This window comes from Megalops cyprinoides, chromosome 7 (assembly GCF_013368585.1).
Source record: "Megalops cyprinoides isolate fMegCyp1 chromosome 7, fMegCyp1.pri, whole genome shotgun sequence".
Taxonomy (NCBI): domain Eukaryota; kingdom Metazoa; phylum Chordata; class Actinopteri; order Elopiformes; family Megalopidae; genus Megalops; species Megalops cyprinoides.
This window is the reverse complement of record NC_050589.1, coordinates 17941423-17956943: the sequence shown is the minus strand read 5'-3', so window position 1 is coordinate 17956943 and position 15521 is coordinate 17941423. Positions and strand designations below refer to the sequence as shown.

At 41.1% G+C, this 15521-nt stretch overlaps 1 protein-coding gene across 1 annotated transcript; it reads right to left on the bottom strand.

Moving 5' to 3' along the window:
- Positions 1 to 418: 418 nt before the first annotated feature.
- Positions 419 to 2200, bottom strand: kcnk15 (potassium channel, subfamily K, member 15). Its single transcript, XM_036534018.1, has 2 exons — positions 1854 to 2200; positions 419 to 1345 (listed from the first exon to the last, which is right to left on the bottom strand). The coding sequence occupies exons 1-2, from the start codon at positions 2134 to 2136 to the stop codon at positions 426 to 428; spliced, it is 1203 nt and encodes a 400-aa protein (XP_036389911.1). The 5' UTR covers positions 2137 to 2200; the 3' UTR covers positions 419 to 425.
- Between the last annotated feature and the right edge of the window lie 13321 nt (positions 2201 to 15521).

Sequence of the window (15521 nt, the reverse complement as noted above, 5' to 3'; positions counted from 1 at the left end):
AATCTATACATAACCTCATAATCATTCATTAATTTGTTTGTATTATTATGACAGTTATGATTATTAAAATGTCTAGGATCCATGTAGATGAACCTAGTTGCTATCCCAGTTTCTAATGTTACAACCAGCTTAATACCTCCAATATTATCTAGGGCCAAATGGGATATCAACATGGTTCACAGTTAATTACTTAGGAGATGATAATAATAATAATAATAATAATGCAATATTCGTGCCAGTTACAATTTTTATAAATATAAAAATATTGTTATGGTTTGTGTTCACCAAATTATCTGTTGTACAATTAGCTAAATCACTGGATCTATAAATTCCAGTTCTGAAAATGTCTGTTGTCTATACAGCTCATGCCTTGTCTCTGCTGTGTAAAAACAGCACACGATATTCACTCAGAGGCCATGGAGGGGCTACACAGATTTCCTTCGTGTGCGCAGGAACTCCCTGAAACTGGAGTGTCCAGGGGAGAGGGTGCTGCCCGGGGAGGACAGGACTGTATTGTCCCTGGTGCTGGAGGATCCACCCTCGATCCTGTAGGAGATGGAGTTGTAGTATACAGAGTTGGTGTGGCAGCCCAGGTGCTCATGGTGGGAAGGAGCAGGGCTGTCACAGGTGCCCAGCCGGTAGCACATGCAGGAGCAGAAAGATCCGATGCGAGACTGGGGCCCTGGGGGCCGTGTCCCCTGGGGCGCCTCCTGCTCCTCCGCCGGGGACGGGATGAGGTTGGTGCGGCTGGTGCCCTCCTCCATGGGCAGGAAGAGGGTGCTCCTGCTGCAGCCGTCCTCGCCCATGCTCAGGGCGATCATGTCCCTCTCCCTCTTCAGCGAGGCCCGCTCCTCGGCGTCCCGCCGCTCGTCCTCCGAGTTCATGGTGAGGAAGCGGAGCACCACCAGGTTGAGGAAGGCCCCGATCACCGTCAGCCCCACCAGGATGTACATGAAGCTGAAGGCCACGTAGGGCGTCTTCTCCTGCAGGTCCTCCTTCTTCTGCAGCGCCACAAAGTCCCCGAAGCCGATGGTGGTGAGGGTGATGAAGCAGTAGTAGTAGGCGTGGAAGAAGGTCCAGCCCTCAAAGTGGGAGAAGGCGGCCGCCCCGATGCACAGGGTGCCGATGCAGGACAGGAAGCCCACCAGGACCATGTTCTCCATGGAGACCTCCGTCCTCCGCATGCCGAGGCACTCCTTGACTGCCCTCAGCAGGTAGCGCACAAAAGTGTTCATCCTCTCGCCCAAGCTCTGGAACATCACCAGCGTCAGTGGAATGCCCAGCACTGCGTAGAACATGCAGAATACCTTTCCAGCGTCCGTGCCGGGAGCTGCATGCCCGTAACCTGTGGAGCCACATCCAATGAAATTTCACATTGAGTGCCAATAGTCACTTACAGGGGTCAAGATAGCAGTTTCCCTTGGGACTACACTTGTTTTTAATGTATGGTGGTGAATGGTTTCTGCTAAAACTGAAAACTATATTTGTTTTTCCTTTTTCAAACTGAGGAAAATGTGTTAATCATACAGTGCACTTTGAATACATCCTGTGTAATAGTAGACTGTACTCTGAATCACATTATTCAAAGTGACAGTCGTAGTCGTATGGTAGCAGACTGTTCTATCAGAAGAATACAAAACTATATTGTTTTCATACTGTAAATATATAGTTTGTATATTGTCAACGATACTTCTGCAACGAATTATTTCATAATGAGGTACCGCAACAGTCAGTCTCTTAATCTTTGTTTAAATAATACACTTCAGGGTGCTGCGAACTGTCACATATTTTCAGCAGGCTATCTCTGTTGGCACTTTATCTCATAAAACACAAAGTAATAAAAGAAAACTTGCCTATGGTTGTGATGACAGTTATGGCAAAGTAAAACGACCCTGCGAATTTCCATTGCCTCCCAGCACGATGAGGCTCCGCTTGCAAAACCACGCGCTCGATCTCTCGGTAGTCGTCCTCTGAGAAGCGGTATTTCTTCTTCATTTCGTTGCGTTTCTGCTCCAAGATTCTCTTCCTGGAGCTCTCGGATTCGGATTCCAGAGCATCGAAGACCGCTGCCCCCACAAGCAGGTAGGAAAACATACAGAGGATCAGAGAGAGGGTCCGAACGTTCTGCTTCTTCATCTTCGCACTCGACGAACTCGAATGCGAATGGAGATTAGTTGAACCGAAACAGGTGGCGCAATTCACCGCATTACCGCCCTACATGATTACACGAGAGACGGAGAAAACTTAAGGTGCACGAAGATAATACAGTCATGTTGTCTTTGTAGCCAGCCGATGTGTCCAGGCTGTTGCATAAGATTTATATATTTAAAAGATCCACAACTGAGGCTGCACTTGATCCATATTTCAAAAATATCAGTGTTACAACAGGTTACTGTGTTTTCACAAAATCTCCAGTCAGTTTGCCCGTCCTCACTGCGTTCTCTAGAGGCTGGAAATAGCAGGCTCCATTTTCAAGACATTTCCCAGTTCATTTGAAAATCTTGCTTTTATGCACTTGTGCAATACTCTCCAAAATTTATTTTATTATTATTGCTGATGTTGCGTCTTAGAATTGATTTAAATTTGCTCGGATGCGCTGACGTTTTCTATTGTCGTTTTCTTCACACAGGAAAGTTATCCGTCATGACTGTAGGGAACCGGTTTGGATAAATTGATTACGGACACATAATAATGCAGATGACTCACATGGGCCGCAAGATTATATCTCATCACGGGCAGTTGCCAGACGTAGATTCGTCTTCTAGTACAGACTCTCACGCAAGGAGTCATCACGTAGAGCTCTGTTGTTTTTGAGAACGATACAAAGTAAACACTCCCTGGACTGAGATCGGTGTATCTAATTGTATTTCATGAACTACTGCCACGGTGATGTGAAATCCGCTGACCGTAGTCCTGCTTGCAGATCCAGGTAAGGTATTACAGCGTACTGAGGTTGGCGCACTTGCAGTGTTATGGGAAAGCGCATTAAATCAGTAGAAATTACAAAATAACCCTCTCATAGATGATAAAAAATAAGAACATTTACACGTTACAACATATTCTGTTCATAACTTCATAAGTAATCTGCTTTGGAACGATGAGCTCTCCTAATGTGTCATCCTTACTTACGTTGCTACCCTGTACTTTTCATAGCAACCGCAGATTCACCTTTTAATTCTACGTTCTGTGAAAATGACCTTAATAGGCTGTGTATAGACAAAATAGTATGATTCGCATTATATGACAGATGTAGCGAAAACTAAAATAGCGCGAAAATTTGCTAATGTTAAAGATCCAATGCGCATCCAAGGTTTTGCGCTAATGCGCACCGGGTCGAGACGCTGGCCGTGGTGCTGAATGTTTTCATTCGCGAGATTCTGCACTTTGTCAATATTGAGTGAGAGCGGTCATGTGGTCACACATTAACCGCGCTTCCTTGCGTAGCATATTGTGGGCGACTTTAAATTCATGTGAGCGCCAGATCTTTCCCGTGATTTTAAAAGGTCGCACTAGGATACAATCACTGAATAACGTGTATGTGCATCATTTTGATTTGTTTTATCTGATCACCAACCAAGGACCATTTCCATATTTGATAGATAGGATTTACAGGGGCCTAAATACACAGCATATAAATGAACAGAACTACGTTAAAATGTAGGATCACGAAGCACTCCAAAAATGACTGTTTTGCTTAAACCAGCGCTGAGACTGGTAAGGATACTTGCGGGCACCATTCTTCATGTGTGCGTTTCATCAATAACATTCTTCTTATCTCTATGGAACAGAGCACAACGAAATTCATTTTGAAACCTTAATGCAGCTTCTGGCTCTTTACAAATAAAAATGATTAAGAATCACCATCCTCAAGTCGCCCCCTACACTCCCTCGTTTACCACCTCCACGCAGCAATTGTGTCCTTAAATCCTCTTAAAATTACATGGTTATATGAATTTATTCTTCCAATGTAATCTAGGTAGGAAACAAATGCACACCTGTGCGCTCGAAGTAATGTTTATCTTTACCCTCGCGAATTTCGCGCCTCTTGAGCCGGCCTTTTCAGGGGGAAGGTTTATGTCTCCTATAAGTACAGCGAAGTTACAAATTAATCCGTGGGAGAGAGAGGGAGGAGGAGAGCGTTGTGGAAACAGGTGGCTTTTCTTGTTCAACCACCTTGATTACCTTGCCTCTTGAAGCGTGCGTGCGAGAGGTATTCACAGTACACTTTGATACTGTATTATTCTATCTGATGGGTTGTGGCTGGCAGGGTTGACCTTTACGAAGCACACTTTGTATCGGAGTGATCAATGAGACGTGAGTCTGGAAGAAAAATACATCCACCCACTTCCCATTTAATGACTTTACGAACAGTAATCTTAAACACTGTTCCTGTTAAATTTACAAATGTGTCCAATGTAGGGCTTTCCTGGATAAAAGCAGCCAGTGCTGGTAATTGGATTTACTCAGTTTTGGACATGGGCGTAATCAGTTTTATAATGCAAGTGGGTAAATTACAAATATATACGAAACTACTGTCACTTGAAAAAAAACACAAAGTTGCTCACATGTGCAAAGCACCCATTTTCTGCAAGTCAGAAGAACGTTTTCCAGGAATGGGTCTGTAATTAAAATTACATATTCATATCAAATCGAAGTCAGGTTGCACTAAACAACATTTCCTCACACAAAGTAGACAAGCACTGTTCATATGTAGACCCATCCAGTGTTTCCTAAATTCATTTGTGTACCTTGGCCCTGTGTTTTTTCACCCTGCCAGCTGAAGAGAATGAGGTGAAGTGGTACACGGCATGATGTGTTCAAATTAGCGTTGCTAATGTTAGTAATGTATAAAAAGGAAGGTAACAGTAATAATGAGTAGTATTACTCAGTATTACAACTGTGATGATTTGTCAACAACTATGGCCTAATAGGTCAAGAGATGGTTAATTATATACTTTTGTTTTAGTGCATGGTTTGTAGCACATTAAACACAGAATATGGAAACGTGGCCTACATGGTTAACCTGTAATTTAACAATTTAACGTATTGTGTGTGATATTGTTGAGCTTGTAAAGGTTGTAATGTCACAGTAAGTATAAAGCAGTGTATGTGCTAACATACATTTATCTGTTCTGAAGGGTTATGATTCAGATGAGATATTTGACATTAAAATAAAAGATGTATTAATCTGTCACAGTTTGTTTTGTGACACTTTAACTTGAGAGTTTTCACTCACAGACTTCATCATGAGTCCGAGTCCATCATGCAGGAATCTCACCATAAATACTGATGATAAGCTACAGATCTTTGGATACCAAAGTGCAGCTCCAAATAATTTTTTCCCGCAGTATTTGTCGTCAGCATCTCTGAAATGTAGTTTCAAACAACAAAGTAGTTGTTTGCATGACAAATACAGTTTAATTCACCATGTTAAAAGTGTCAATTACATACTACATAACCAAGTGACATACATATTTAGCTACCTAGTGATTTAGCACATTAGCAAATAAATAATCTGGGTAATGACTTAGCTATTTCCTCAATGAAATAACTAGTGAGCTGACCCTCTCAAAATGGAATTTGCTCACATTCAATCAATTTGACTCACATTAGCTTGATAATGATTACACTAACCTCAAATTAAATTAGGTCACTGATTTTGTAACACGGTATCTAGCTGAGTAGTAATTTAGCTAGGGCAGTGGTTCTCAAACTGTGTGCCGTCACAAACTGGTGTGCCTTGGGAGCTGGCCAAGTGTGCCTTGGAATTAGTCTTATTTATGATGATTTACATAGCTATAATTATATGTAAAGGTGTGCTTTGGAAATACTTGTTTTCATAAATGGTGTGCCTTGTGACAAAAAAGTTTGAGAATCACTGAGCTAGGGCATCCACAGGGTGAAATTAGAATTATCTATCTTGCTCAATAGCTGCTATCCCAATTCATTTTCCCATTAGGGGTACTGTATGTCTTGGGTTGGCTTCAATCAAAAGACACTTGGAGAATTTCATTTTAAAATGTACATACAGTATACTGTATATGTTTGCTCTGTGCTAACAGCATCTTTGCAATTACTGAGTTGCAAGCTCACACTGAATACAGAATTAATAGTAGAATTTTAATAGAAGAGTTACAATGGTAGAAGTCTTAGAGCACAGCTACTGGATAGTCAAACTCTAGAAAAAGAGATTAAGTGCATTGTATGGGCTAAGATTACAGATTACCCATTGCAATTACATAATAATTAAATATATAGTATTATATATTTAATATATACATATATATATATATATATATATATATATATAAAATATATAATACATGAAATAACAAACAATGATCTGTTTTCAAATCTTTAATGTTGAACGTGGCCCATGAACAAATCTTTAGTGTGTGAATATGAGCTATGACATCCCACAGCTTCCAAATATACTTAAGTTATTGTTGATTGCCTTTTTTCTAAGTACCACAGAGTGTACATAGTTGTGTGCCCACTTAATAGTATTGATGGGCCTTATTGTGGTTTCGAAAGATCATTCTGTGTGTGTTATGGCATGTGTCCACAAGTGTATATTTGCACAAACATGAATGGTTCCTTGGTTCCAGTTATTGTGAGTTAGTCGTAAAAGGTGAGCAGATGGTTTATCAGATTTAATTAAGCGTGCTTTTCTTCAGATAACCCTACATTTGATCCTCCTTGTGACAGCCTTTGCGGCTTCTCAGTGCCATCCTGGCTGTGTTTAGCAGCAATGGGGCGAGTGTGTGCATAAGCAGAACTGGAATCCAGAAATGTCCAGGATAGTGTGGAGAAACCCTACAGGTGAATGCAGTTGCCATGGTGACATGGGTAACTGTCAGAAGTCTCGAGCTGGTGGCTCAGGGAGGCTGATAATCTTAGAACAATGATTTAATTTCCATTAATCAAACTCACTGTTGTTCCAGTATAATTTCCTTCTTTGAAATGGTTCACATTTCAGTTAATTTGGTTTTCAGTGCTAGTTTTACCAGTACACTCATGTAAAAAAGGAAAGAATAAAGACATTAAGACATCACTTGTACTAAGGCACCTGCCGTGATTCAGACTGACCAGACAGGATAGCTTGTTTTTCCATTTTCCTCTTTTACTGCTTTCATTTTGTGTAATTCTCTTTAAGGCCTTTTATGTTCGTTGCTAAATAACTAATATACCGCACTTAAGTACCTATTGTGATTCATCCAGCACAGGCAAAATCAATTATATCTCAGATGATAAGAGGAACCTGCAGAGCTAACAGGCTTCCATCAATTTCTTTTCTTTGTTGATAGTAGGAAAGATGCAACACTGACATAACAAGAACGTGATTTCATCTGTCAGGAGAGATCAGAGATCAAAGTGTTATTGGCTGCAAATGTTCCATCAAAAAACCTGAAGCCACAGGCTTCAGTGCAACCAAACTGGTCATGCAGCTATTCTATAAATATAATACAGAACACTGTTTACATGCTGAGTTCTCTGTTTAACTGTTAACTATTTAGAAAGAAAGCACAACCATTTAAGATTTAATTTTCAATCATAAAGAAATACTCAGCAAAAAGCACATCTTGTTTAGCAGAGGATGGAAAGCACTTCAGATCAGCGGACTCATCTGTCTGACACATTTTACCTATAGATGAAGCGGTAAAGTTCATTGAGAAGATAGCAGAGACCAGAGTTGTTTGAATTTATTTTTCTCATATAAATATTGATATTAAAGCACTAACAAAGCTTCAGGAATGAGAGCATGAATCATCTTGACGGGTTCTTTGGTGCAATCTTTTCCTCCAGACCTGATCAAAGACAGAGAAATCTCAGCCCACTGGGCACTTAAAGCTTATCTGTGTCTCTATGACTATTTTCTGGACATGCGAGTTGTGTGAAAACACAGTCATACACAAGATTGTTTAGAAGCTGGCTTAGTTTTTTTTTTCTTTGCATCAAGGAATGAAATACAAAAGAAATGGAAAAGCAATCAGTCTGTCATCTGAATTCTGTCACTCAAAACCCACCAAGATATAAAGAAATATTTCTATTCTGGCTCTGCAGTTAATGGTAAGGAGCTGATTGATTTGTCAGCCTGAGATAAGATAAGGACATCCTTTGCAGTTTTCATTCAAAGTGTTCCAATACATCAGGCTGAAAATGTAAATAAAATAAAATTTTGTAAAAGTAATAAAGTTGCTTGTCAGTGTTTATTTAAGTTTATCATTCAAGTTACATATTTAAGTTTTATAGCGATATAGTCAGAAGGCAGATTAAAATTACTGTGACAGGGTCAGAGGGCAGACTTAGTACAGCAAGGTTAGAGGGCAGACTTACTCTAGCAGGGTTATACAGTAAAGTTTCAGGAAAATATGTAAGAGTAGACTTACTCTAGCAGAGTCAGAGGGTAGATTTATCATAGCTGTGTCGAAGGACAGACTAGACATACTGTAGCAAGGTCAGATTGATGAGGGGGTAGACATTTTGTAGCAGGCTTAAAATGACCAAGTAAGCAGGCTAAGAATATTGTTCATTTGTTCCCCTCAGGTGTTTACTTACTGGGAACAGTAAGTAAACAAGGAATTCAACCCCACCCAGGAATCCAGCTGCAAGCTAAGACTGCCAGAATGGCAGAGCTGCTGGGTGCTGCTGTCAATGCTTCTGCCAATAAGAACACAGTACTGTTAATCCTGGCACAATATTGTATCTGGAGAGATGTTAAAAACTCATTACATTTCTCCCCTTGGGGGTTGAATTATTATTAATAGGCTAAATGAATTAAAATAGTACCTATCATATCTCAAGGGTACAGTAGCACTGTTTTACAATGAATCTCTGCCCCTAGCTCAACTGGTAGCAACAGGTAGAAGAGATCACATGGCATATATCAATCAAAGTGGCCTGGTGAGACAGCACCACCAGCATTGAATCACATCACATATCTGTAAAATACCACATTCCACTAGCTCCACCCACAGTAGTATATTTTCATGATGTCACCAGCATATCCATCCATCAATCAAACTTTTGTGTGACATGACTACAAAACACATGATGGCACATATCATGTTGAACAAAGGAACAAGCCCACTATACCTCAGAATTTGCTTTGCTCATTGAGGGCATGGAAATTTCACATTCCTCAGCCATCTGTGGAGAATATAAATGCTTCCAAATTTGTGTGAATATCTAGAACACATTACCAGTCGATTTGCCCCTGTGAAGAAGATAATCTTTCTGCATCCTCAAGTAATCCTCAGACACACCTTTGACGCAGACAGAGAGGCAGAAATAAGACGTTCCCTTAGAGAAGGGTATTAAACATAGATTTTAATGCTAATGTAAAAAAGGCATTTCTATGCACAAGAGCAAGGGAACTTCTTCCCCATTCAGTTAGCATAAGACTACAGGTTCCATGCTGTTTAACTACTGGTTACTGTCACAACTGTGAAGAATGACTGAAATCAGGGTCTGTTTTAACAGTGGTTAAATGATGCCAGAAAACATAACCATATCTATGTAAATAGAGAAGCCCCTTTTGGTAGAATTGAGCATTAATTGGTGTTTCATGCAGTGACTGGTGGTATTGAAGACTAAGCCTCTTTGCAGCTCATATAGTCAGATCCAGTCTTTACTAGCGCAGTGTCCTCTCTCCAAAGGAAGTCTTCATCCCATATTGCCTGTTCCCAGCTGTTAAATATGGTGGTGGATCTGTTATGGTATTGGCAGCCATCAGATTAAGTGAGTGGGACTCACTTAATCTGGCCATTTTAAGTGCCCAGGTACACTTTATGGTGCAAACATAGTTTCCTCAAGATGTTTCCATAATCCAAGATGATAATGTCCCCATACACAATGCAAAACAGATTCAGGAGTGGTTTCATGAACACCAGGATGAAGTCAAACACCTTCCATGACCTTTTCAACACGATCTAAACATCATTGAACCTTTCAGGGAAGTTCTGGAATGTCAAGTGTGGTGTACATTTTAATTATGGCAATATGTTACCTTTTATGAAATACATTTTTTTAAGTTAAAAATGTGGTTGATCCAGTGAATTTCTATACATCACATTTCTTAAAGGTAAGAAAGCAGAATAGTGATGAAAATAAGCAATAGTGCTGTGAGGCGTCTCTCTCTCAACAGGGCAAAGCTGAACGGCCAACTCTGAAAAGTAATGCAAATTTCACACTGTGGAAGAGCTTAGAAAAGTAAGCCCCTTAGAATGTCTAACTTCATAAGAGCATTATGGAGTAAAAAGGAGAAAAACATCTTGAGAGCAAGCTGCTGCTGCAGATGTCTCTTCTGAGTCACCTCTCGTAATTACTATGTTGCGATGGAGAGCAGGGCTGCGCACCACACTTGCAAACTGTGAACGGGTCTGGGAGGGGGAGAGGGGGAGGGTGTGGGCCAGGGCAGAAGGCTAGGGGTGGGGGGTGGGAATTGGGGGCTGGGGGCACCACAAGTGACTAGGGGACTGGGGGGACATACCACAGTGAAGCAAGACATGCCGCTGAGTCACTCAAAGCTGATATTCTTCGTTTTCAGCACAGAGAGAAGGGCTGGAGCAGGAACAGGAGCTGAAGCTGGTCCCCTCGGCACTCTATGGCACAAAATCTGCGCATCCATATTCATGGCAGGCAGTGGAGCAGCCCCGGTTCCCTTCCCTTTAATTTAATACGCCTCATCTGCTTCCCTCTCCAACTTAATCCCGACACTTTAGCTCTGGTAATTTTCACATGATGTTGCTCATTCAAAATGTATTTCAAAGCAAATTGGTGCCTCTGGTGATTATGTACGGAATGTCATTTTAGTGTCTCCATTTTTATGTGAAAGGAAATGGCAACTATAGACTTTTTATGAAAAGTTTGATGGCTCTCAGATGCTCAGAATTCGGGAACATGCGGAATCACGACAGCAAAACGACAGGCATGTGTCATTAAAGTCAATGGAGGCTGCAGTTCAATTACTGTTTTATTACTTTATATATCATTCCTCAACTCAAAGTGATCTCTGTGATTACTACATGCCAAACATGGCATTCTGTGAACTTTCAGGGTAGTGGGCAGGTTGTGTGAAAACATAATACCTGGTCTGTTTACCCAGGCACGTTAATAAGTGCAAATATCCAAACTCTTTCAGAGCAGTACTGAAGTGAGTACCTTCCTTCCATCTGACACACACTGTTATGGTCTCAGAAATTCTACCTAGTAAGTCATACAAAGACAACAAAAAGAAAACCGTTTCAAGCTAAACATGCTGGCGATCACATGACAGTTAGAGGAGCAGGGTTTATAAATAGCGGCGAATCGCGGCAGGCCGCAGAAGCAGTGCAGGGGCCTGGCTGTGAACAGTGGCGTCTGAACGAGCGATGCAGGACTGGCCATGCTCACATTAATCAGAGCCCTCTGTGTCCCTGCAGCAGGATAATTGTTCACTGCTGCACATTAGCATGGCCCTGTACTGCCCTCCCTTTCATCCACGGAGACGTCTCTCTTCTTCAAGAGGGGAGGCACTGGCCACCAAGCGGGGGCCTGAGAGTCGAGGTCACTGATGAGATGAAACGGGGCCAAAGCAGACTTGCTTCTTGTGCTCCTTTTCACCTTTGCATTGTAACACCGCACATTGGACAGCACAGTCGATTTGATGTCCAAAACAGTGAGCGTTGAACACATAGATTGTTTTAGTTTATGGTCATCACTCTGAAGCCATCATTTTGGTCTGGCTCACTACAATCACGTCTGTTCGCACACCCAAGACACCCCCTCACCAGAAGAAGGTATCCTCTCACCTTGATCACATGACTTGAGCGTTGGAGATGACCTTATTTGTCCTGCCAGTGCTGAATCACAGAATACCTGCAGGTCCTACATTCCCCTTTAAGAACACTGTTCTCTGGGTGAAGCAAGCAAGTCGGTGAGTGAGTCAGGTCTGCGCACGAAAAGTACCTGCGGTCAGAACCATGCTCCTCACCATATTCAGTTGTTTGGGTTCAATGGGAGGTCTTCAAGCCTTTTCACTGGCCAGTCGATGCAAATCACCACCTGCTGTTTTTCACCTACCTCCAGTCCACTTAACTCCAAAAGGTCCTCATACACTGCATGAAATGTTCACTTTGGGGCTAAAAAAGGGATCTCATTGCCAACATCGTCACTTTGACACCAGTGAGAATCACTTTGTTATGCTGTTCACAGCACATGGTAAGCAGAGAGCAATGGCAAGAACTCTGTTTGGCTTTCACATTTTCACAACAAAGGATCACTGGCATGTGAACAAAGCATCTTGTTTTTCCAATAATAAGGGTCTCATCAAATTTGCATGGTTCCAAGAACACACATGAATAATATGTGCCTTATTATTATTGTTGTTGCACAGAGAACTCGGTGACGGTGACTTTAAGCCTATGACAGGTACACTGTGAGATCGATCCAATCCAGGTCCCCAGGGTCCAGCATTACATCATTGCCCTCAGAGTGTCTGTTCTGATTTACCTCAGATTAGTCTCTGCTCTGTACTGTAGAGCTCAAGATAAGAGCCCTGGACATGGCACACAGAGCCCTTCAAGGGCCACATTGTCTCGATCCCAGCCGTGGTCATATCATTTCAGAAAAGATGACAGTTGTAAGCTTATGCTCTAAAAAAATCTAGTCCTGCTACTTATCACTGCTCATCTGTATTTTATTGATACTTCAGTCCATAAATCTCCCTTACATTGCATGGTGTGGCTGGATGTTTGATAGAATCTGAATCAGACTTCAAGGCATCTATGCTGACCATATTGGAACAGTGTTGTGTATAATCACACAAGTGTAGCACTTCCATTTACAGATTCCTCAAATTTATTATACATGCAGCTTGCTGTGTTGTTTGTGAAATTATACTGTTCATTTCAAGGGATTGTTGAATTTGTTTGAATTCCCTTGCAATCACATCAGCAGTTGTGCAACAAGCAATTTATTAATGTATTCATTTCCTTATTTATTTACTGCATGTTCAGACTTTATTGGGAGACTGAAGAATTCTCTGCAGGGCACAGATGAAAACAAATCTCCACACATGCTACAATCCATGCATATGCATATGCATATTTCCATGGAAGTGTTGGGGAAGAGAGGGGGAAATGCATTCGATTTGTAAGTTTCCCGGTAGCTAGAGCTCACTGTCGATGGGATTGAAAACTTGAATGGAAACTGCCTAATTGAAATGATCTGGATCTGGATCATGACAGCAACATCCAACCCAATTTTCTGAGTTGAGAAATGAATTTTAAAATTGAGAACTCTCTGTTTTTTCTCCTTCCTAAGAGTGTAGTAAAACAGATTATTTCTGTGTGAAGAATTTAAAATGCCAAACCCCAAAAAGAGAATATATTATATATTACATTATATAAGCCATAAGAGCACATGTAGACCAAATGTAAAGTATTTTATCCCTCAGTAAATGAAAGAGATAGCTCATTTAAGTATTGTGAGTTGTTATATTTTATCTTTTGAGAGCTGAAAAAATAGTGATCAGTTTGCAATGTGAAAATGGCTGTAAACTATATCCAACAATCACAGAGTTAAATTAGCTTCACCCCATAATTAGCTTCACCAGCAGACATTAAATTATTTCATATATATAAAGATGTTGACTAATGAAAAAAATTGTTGTTTATTAGGTTGATTTCTCTCCCTCTCTTAGATTTCCCTTCAGAAGGTAGATCTGATGTTACTCTGGCCATGCCTGTTGCCTAGGAAACTATGAATATTTATGGAATAAATTCACATACTGTATATTTAATGTAAATATCAATCAAGCTCTGAAGAGATAGAGCCATCCATTCATTTTTTACAGATTGTAAAATGTCATCTTTTTTGGTGTTTTTCTTATTTGGCATTCTCTAGTTTTTCTTTTTTTTTTTCTTTCAATTTTCGAACATTGAATAAGGATAAATTGACTGCAGCAATTTTCACCTAATAAAAGAACTGAGATCAATGTCTTGGCAGTATTTTTAAGCTTTTCATATCCTTGATTTTTCTTGATCATTATGTCACATATTACCTTTCTTGCCACTGTGTGATATTGCAACATCATCTTTAATAGATATGGTCAATGACCGGTCAGCTCCCAACATTGCTTTTGTCTTGCCTAGTCATGTTGTCATGACAATATGATTACCATTGCTCCATCTTGAGGAAGGCCCTCAGAAGAAGACACAAATCAGTAGATTTTCAGCCTGCTTCAACTTGCTCTCCTAATATCAAGAAAGGAGCAGAAACATCTTTTCACCCTAGGGAGGATGTAAAGTTGGTTGCAACAATTTAAAAGTTTTGAGCAATTCCTCTAAAGAGCGATAATGTCAGAGTGATGCTATTCGAGAACATTTTCTCCTACCATTGTTCTCCAACTTGATGCTCATGCTCTAAAATAACTGTGAGCCATAGCATGAACAGGCTACAGTGAAGGGCCTCTATGTCCCATTTGCACTTGATTAGTAGTGTAACCAAAAAGATCGGGGACTGGCTTCAACAGCACGCCCCTGCAAAGAAACTCAATCTTTTGATTCATCTGGTGTGCAGGGGAGAGCTGTTGAAGCACAAAGCCTCTGTGACGATTTTCCTTGAAGTGTCCTGGTGGGTGTGAAACAGGTCCTGGGCTGCCACACCACCCCCAACCCCAAGAAAAATAGCTCTCATGTTCTCCTTCATTACTGCTCTGTGCTGGCACCCCCACTGCCCTGCAATCAAAGAACAGCTCTTGGCTATGTCTTAAGCACTGTCAAGCCTAGAAAGATTCTCTTCATGTACTGTCCTCATTTAGGCCCACTAAGCCATAGAGAGAGGACTTCATTCCCTTTCTTATTTTGGAAAGCGGTGAAATATTAATGTTTTTGGCATCCATTTAACACCTGACATCTCGTATCATTCTGAGGTTGTACTCAAGCAATGCACAGAGTTGAAAAACAACCTCTCTGTTTTTAACTACACACAGTATTTCATGTATGTGTGTGTGAAGTGTGTGTGTGTGTGTGTGTGTGTGTGTGTGTGTGTGTGTGTGTGTGTGTGTGTGTGTGTGTGTGTGTGTGTATTTATGTGGTATGTGAGATGGAGCACAAATACATACCATTTTCCTCTCAGTTAAAAGCTGTGGCAGTAACATGCAGGAATCCTCCTTTATGGATCCCTTATACTGCAGCCTATTATATAATGTCAGGGGGGTTGTGTGCTGCCGATGGGCTCTGCAGATATTCTCTATGAATAACAGCTTGGTGAGCGTGCTGTTTACTGTTCTGTAATCTCAGGGCTTTGGCAATGTGCACGGGACATGGAGCCATCACCAGTGACCTGGCAGCAAAGATTGTCCAGTTCAATTGGTACATCTTCCCTGACAGGTAACAACTGCGCTAAAAGCCTTCCTTATTTTCCACCGGCTCCTCTTGTCTTGTTTCCAGTCCCTGCTCTTCATCAGGGATTTAGAAGACAGTTGTCTTGGGTATTCACAATGAAGGGACCCTGGAGTATAAACATGCTTGAAGGAT

Bases quoted from the DNA above. Each gene is read 5' to 3' on its own strand.
- kcnk15 (XM_036534018.1), bottom strand. From the start codon at position 2,136: ATGAAGAAGCAGAACGTTCGGACCCTCTCTCTGATCCTCTGTATGTTT. The intron at 1,346-1,853 runs GCAAGTTTTCTT...GTGGCTCCACAG, and splicing joins AACTGTCATCACAACCATAG to GTTACGGGCATGCAGCTCCC.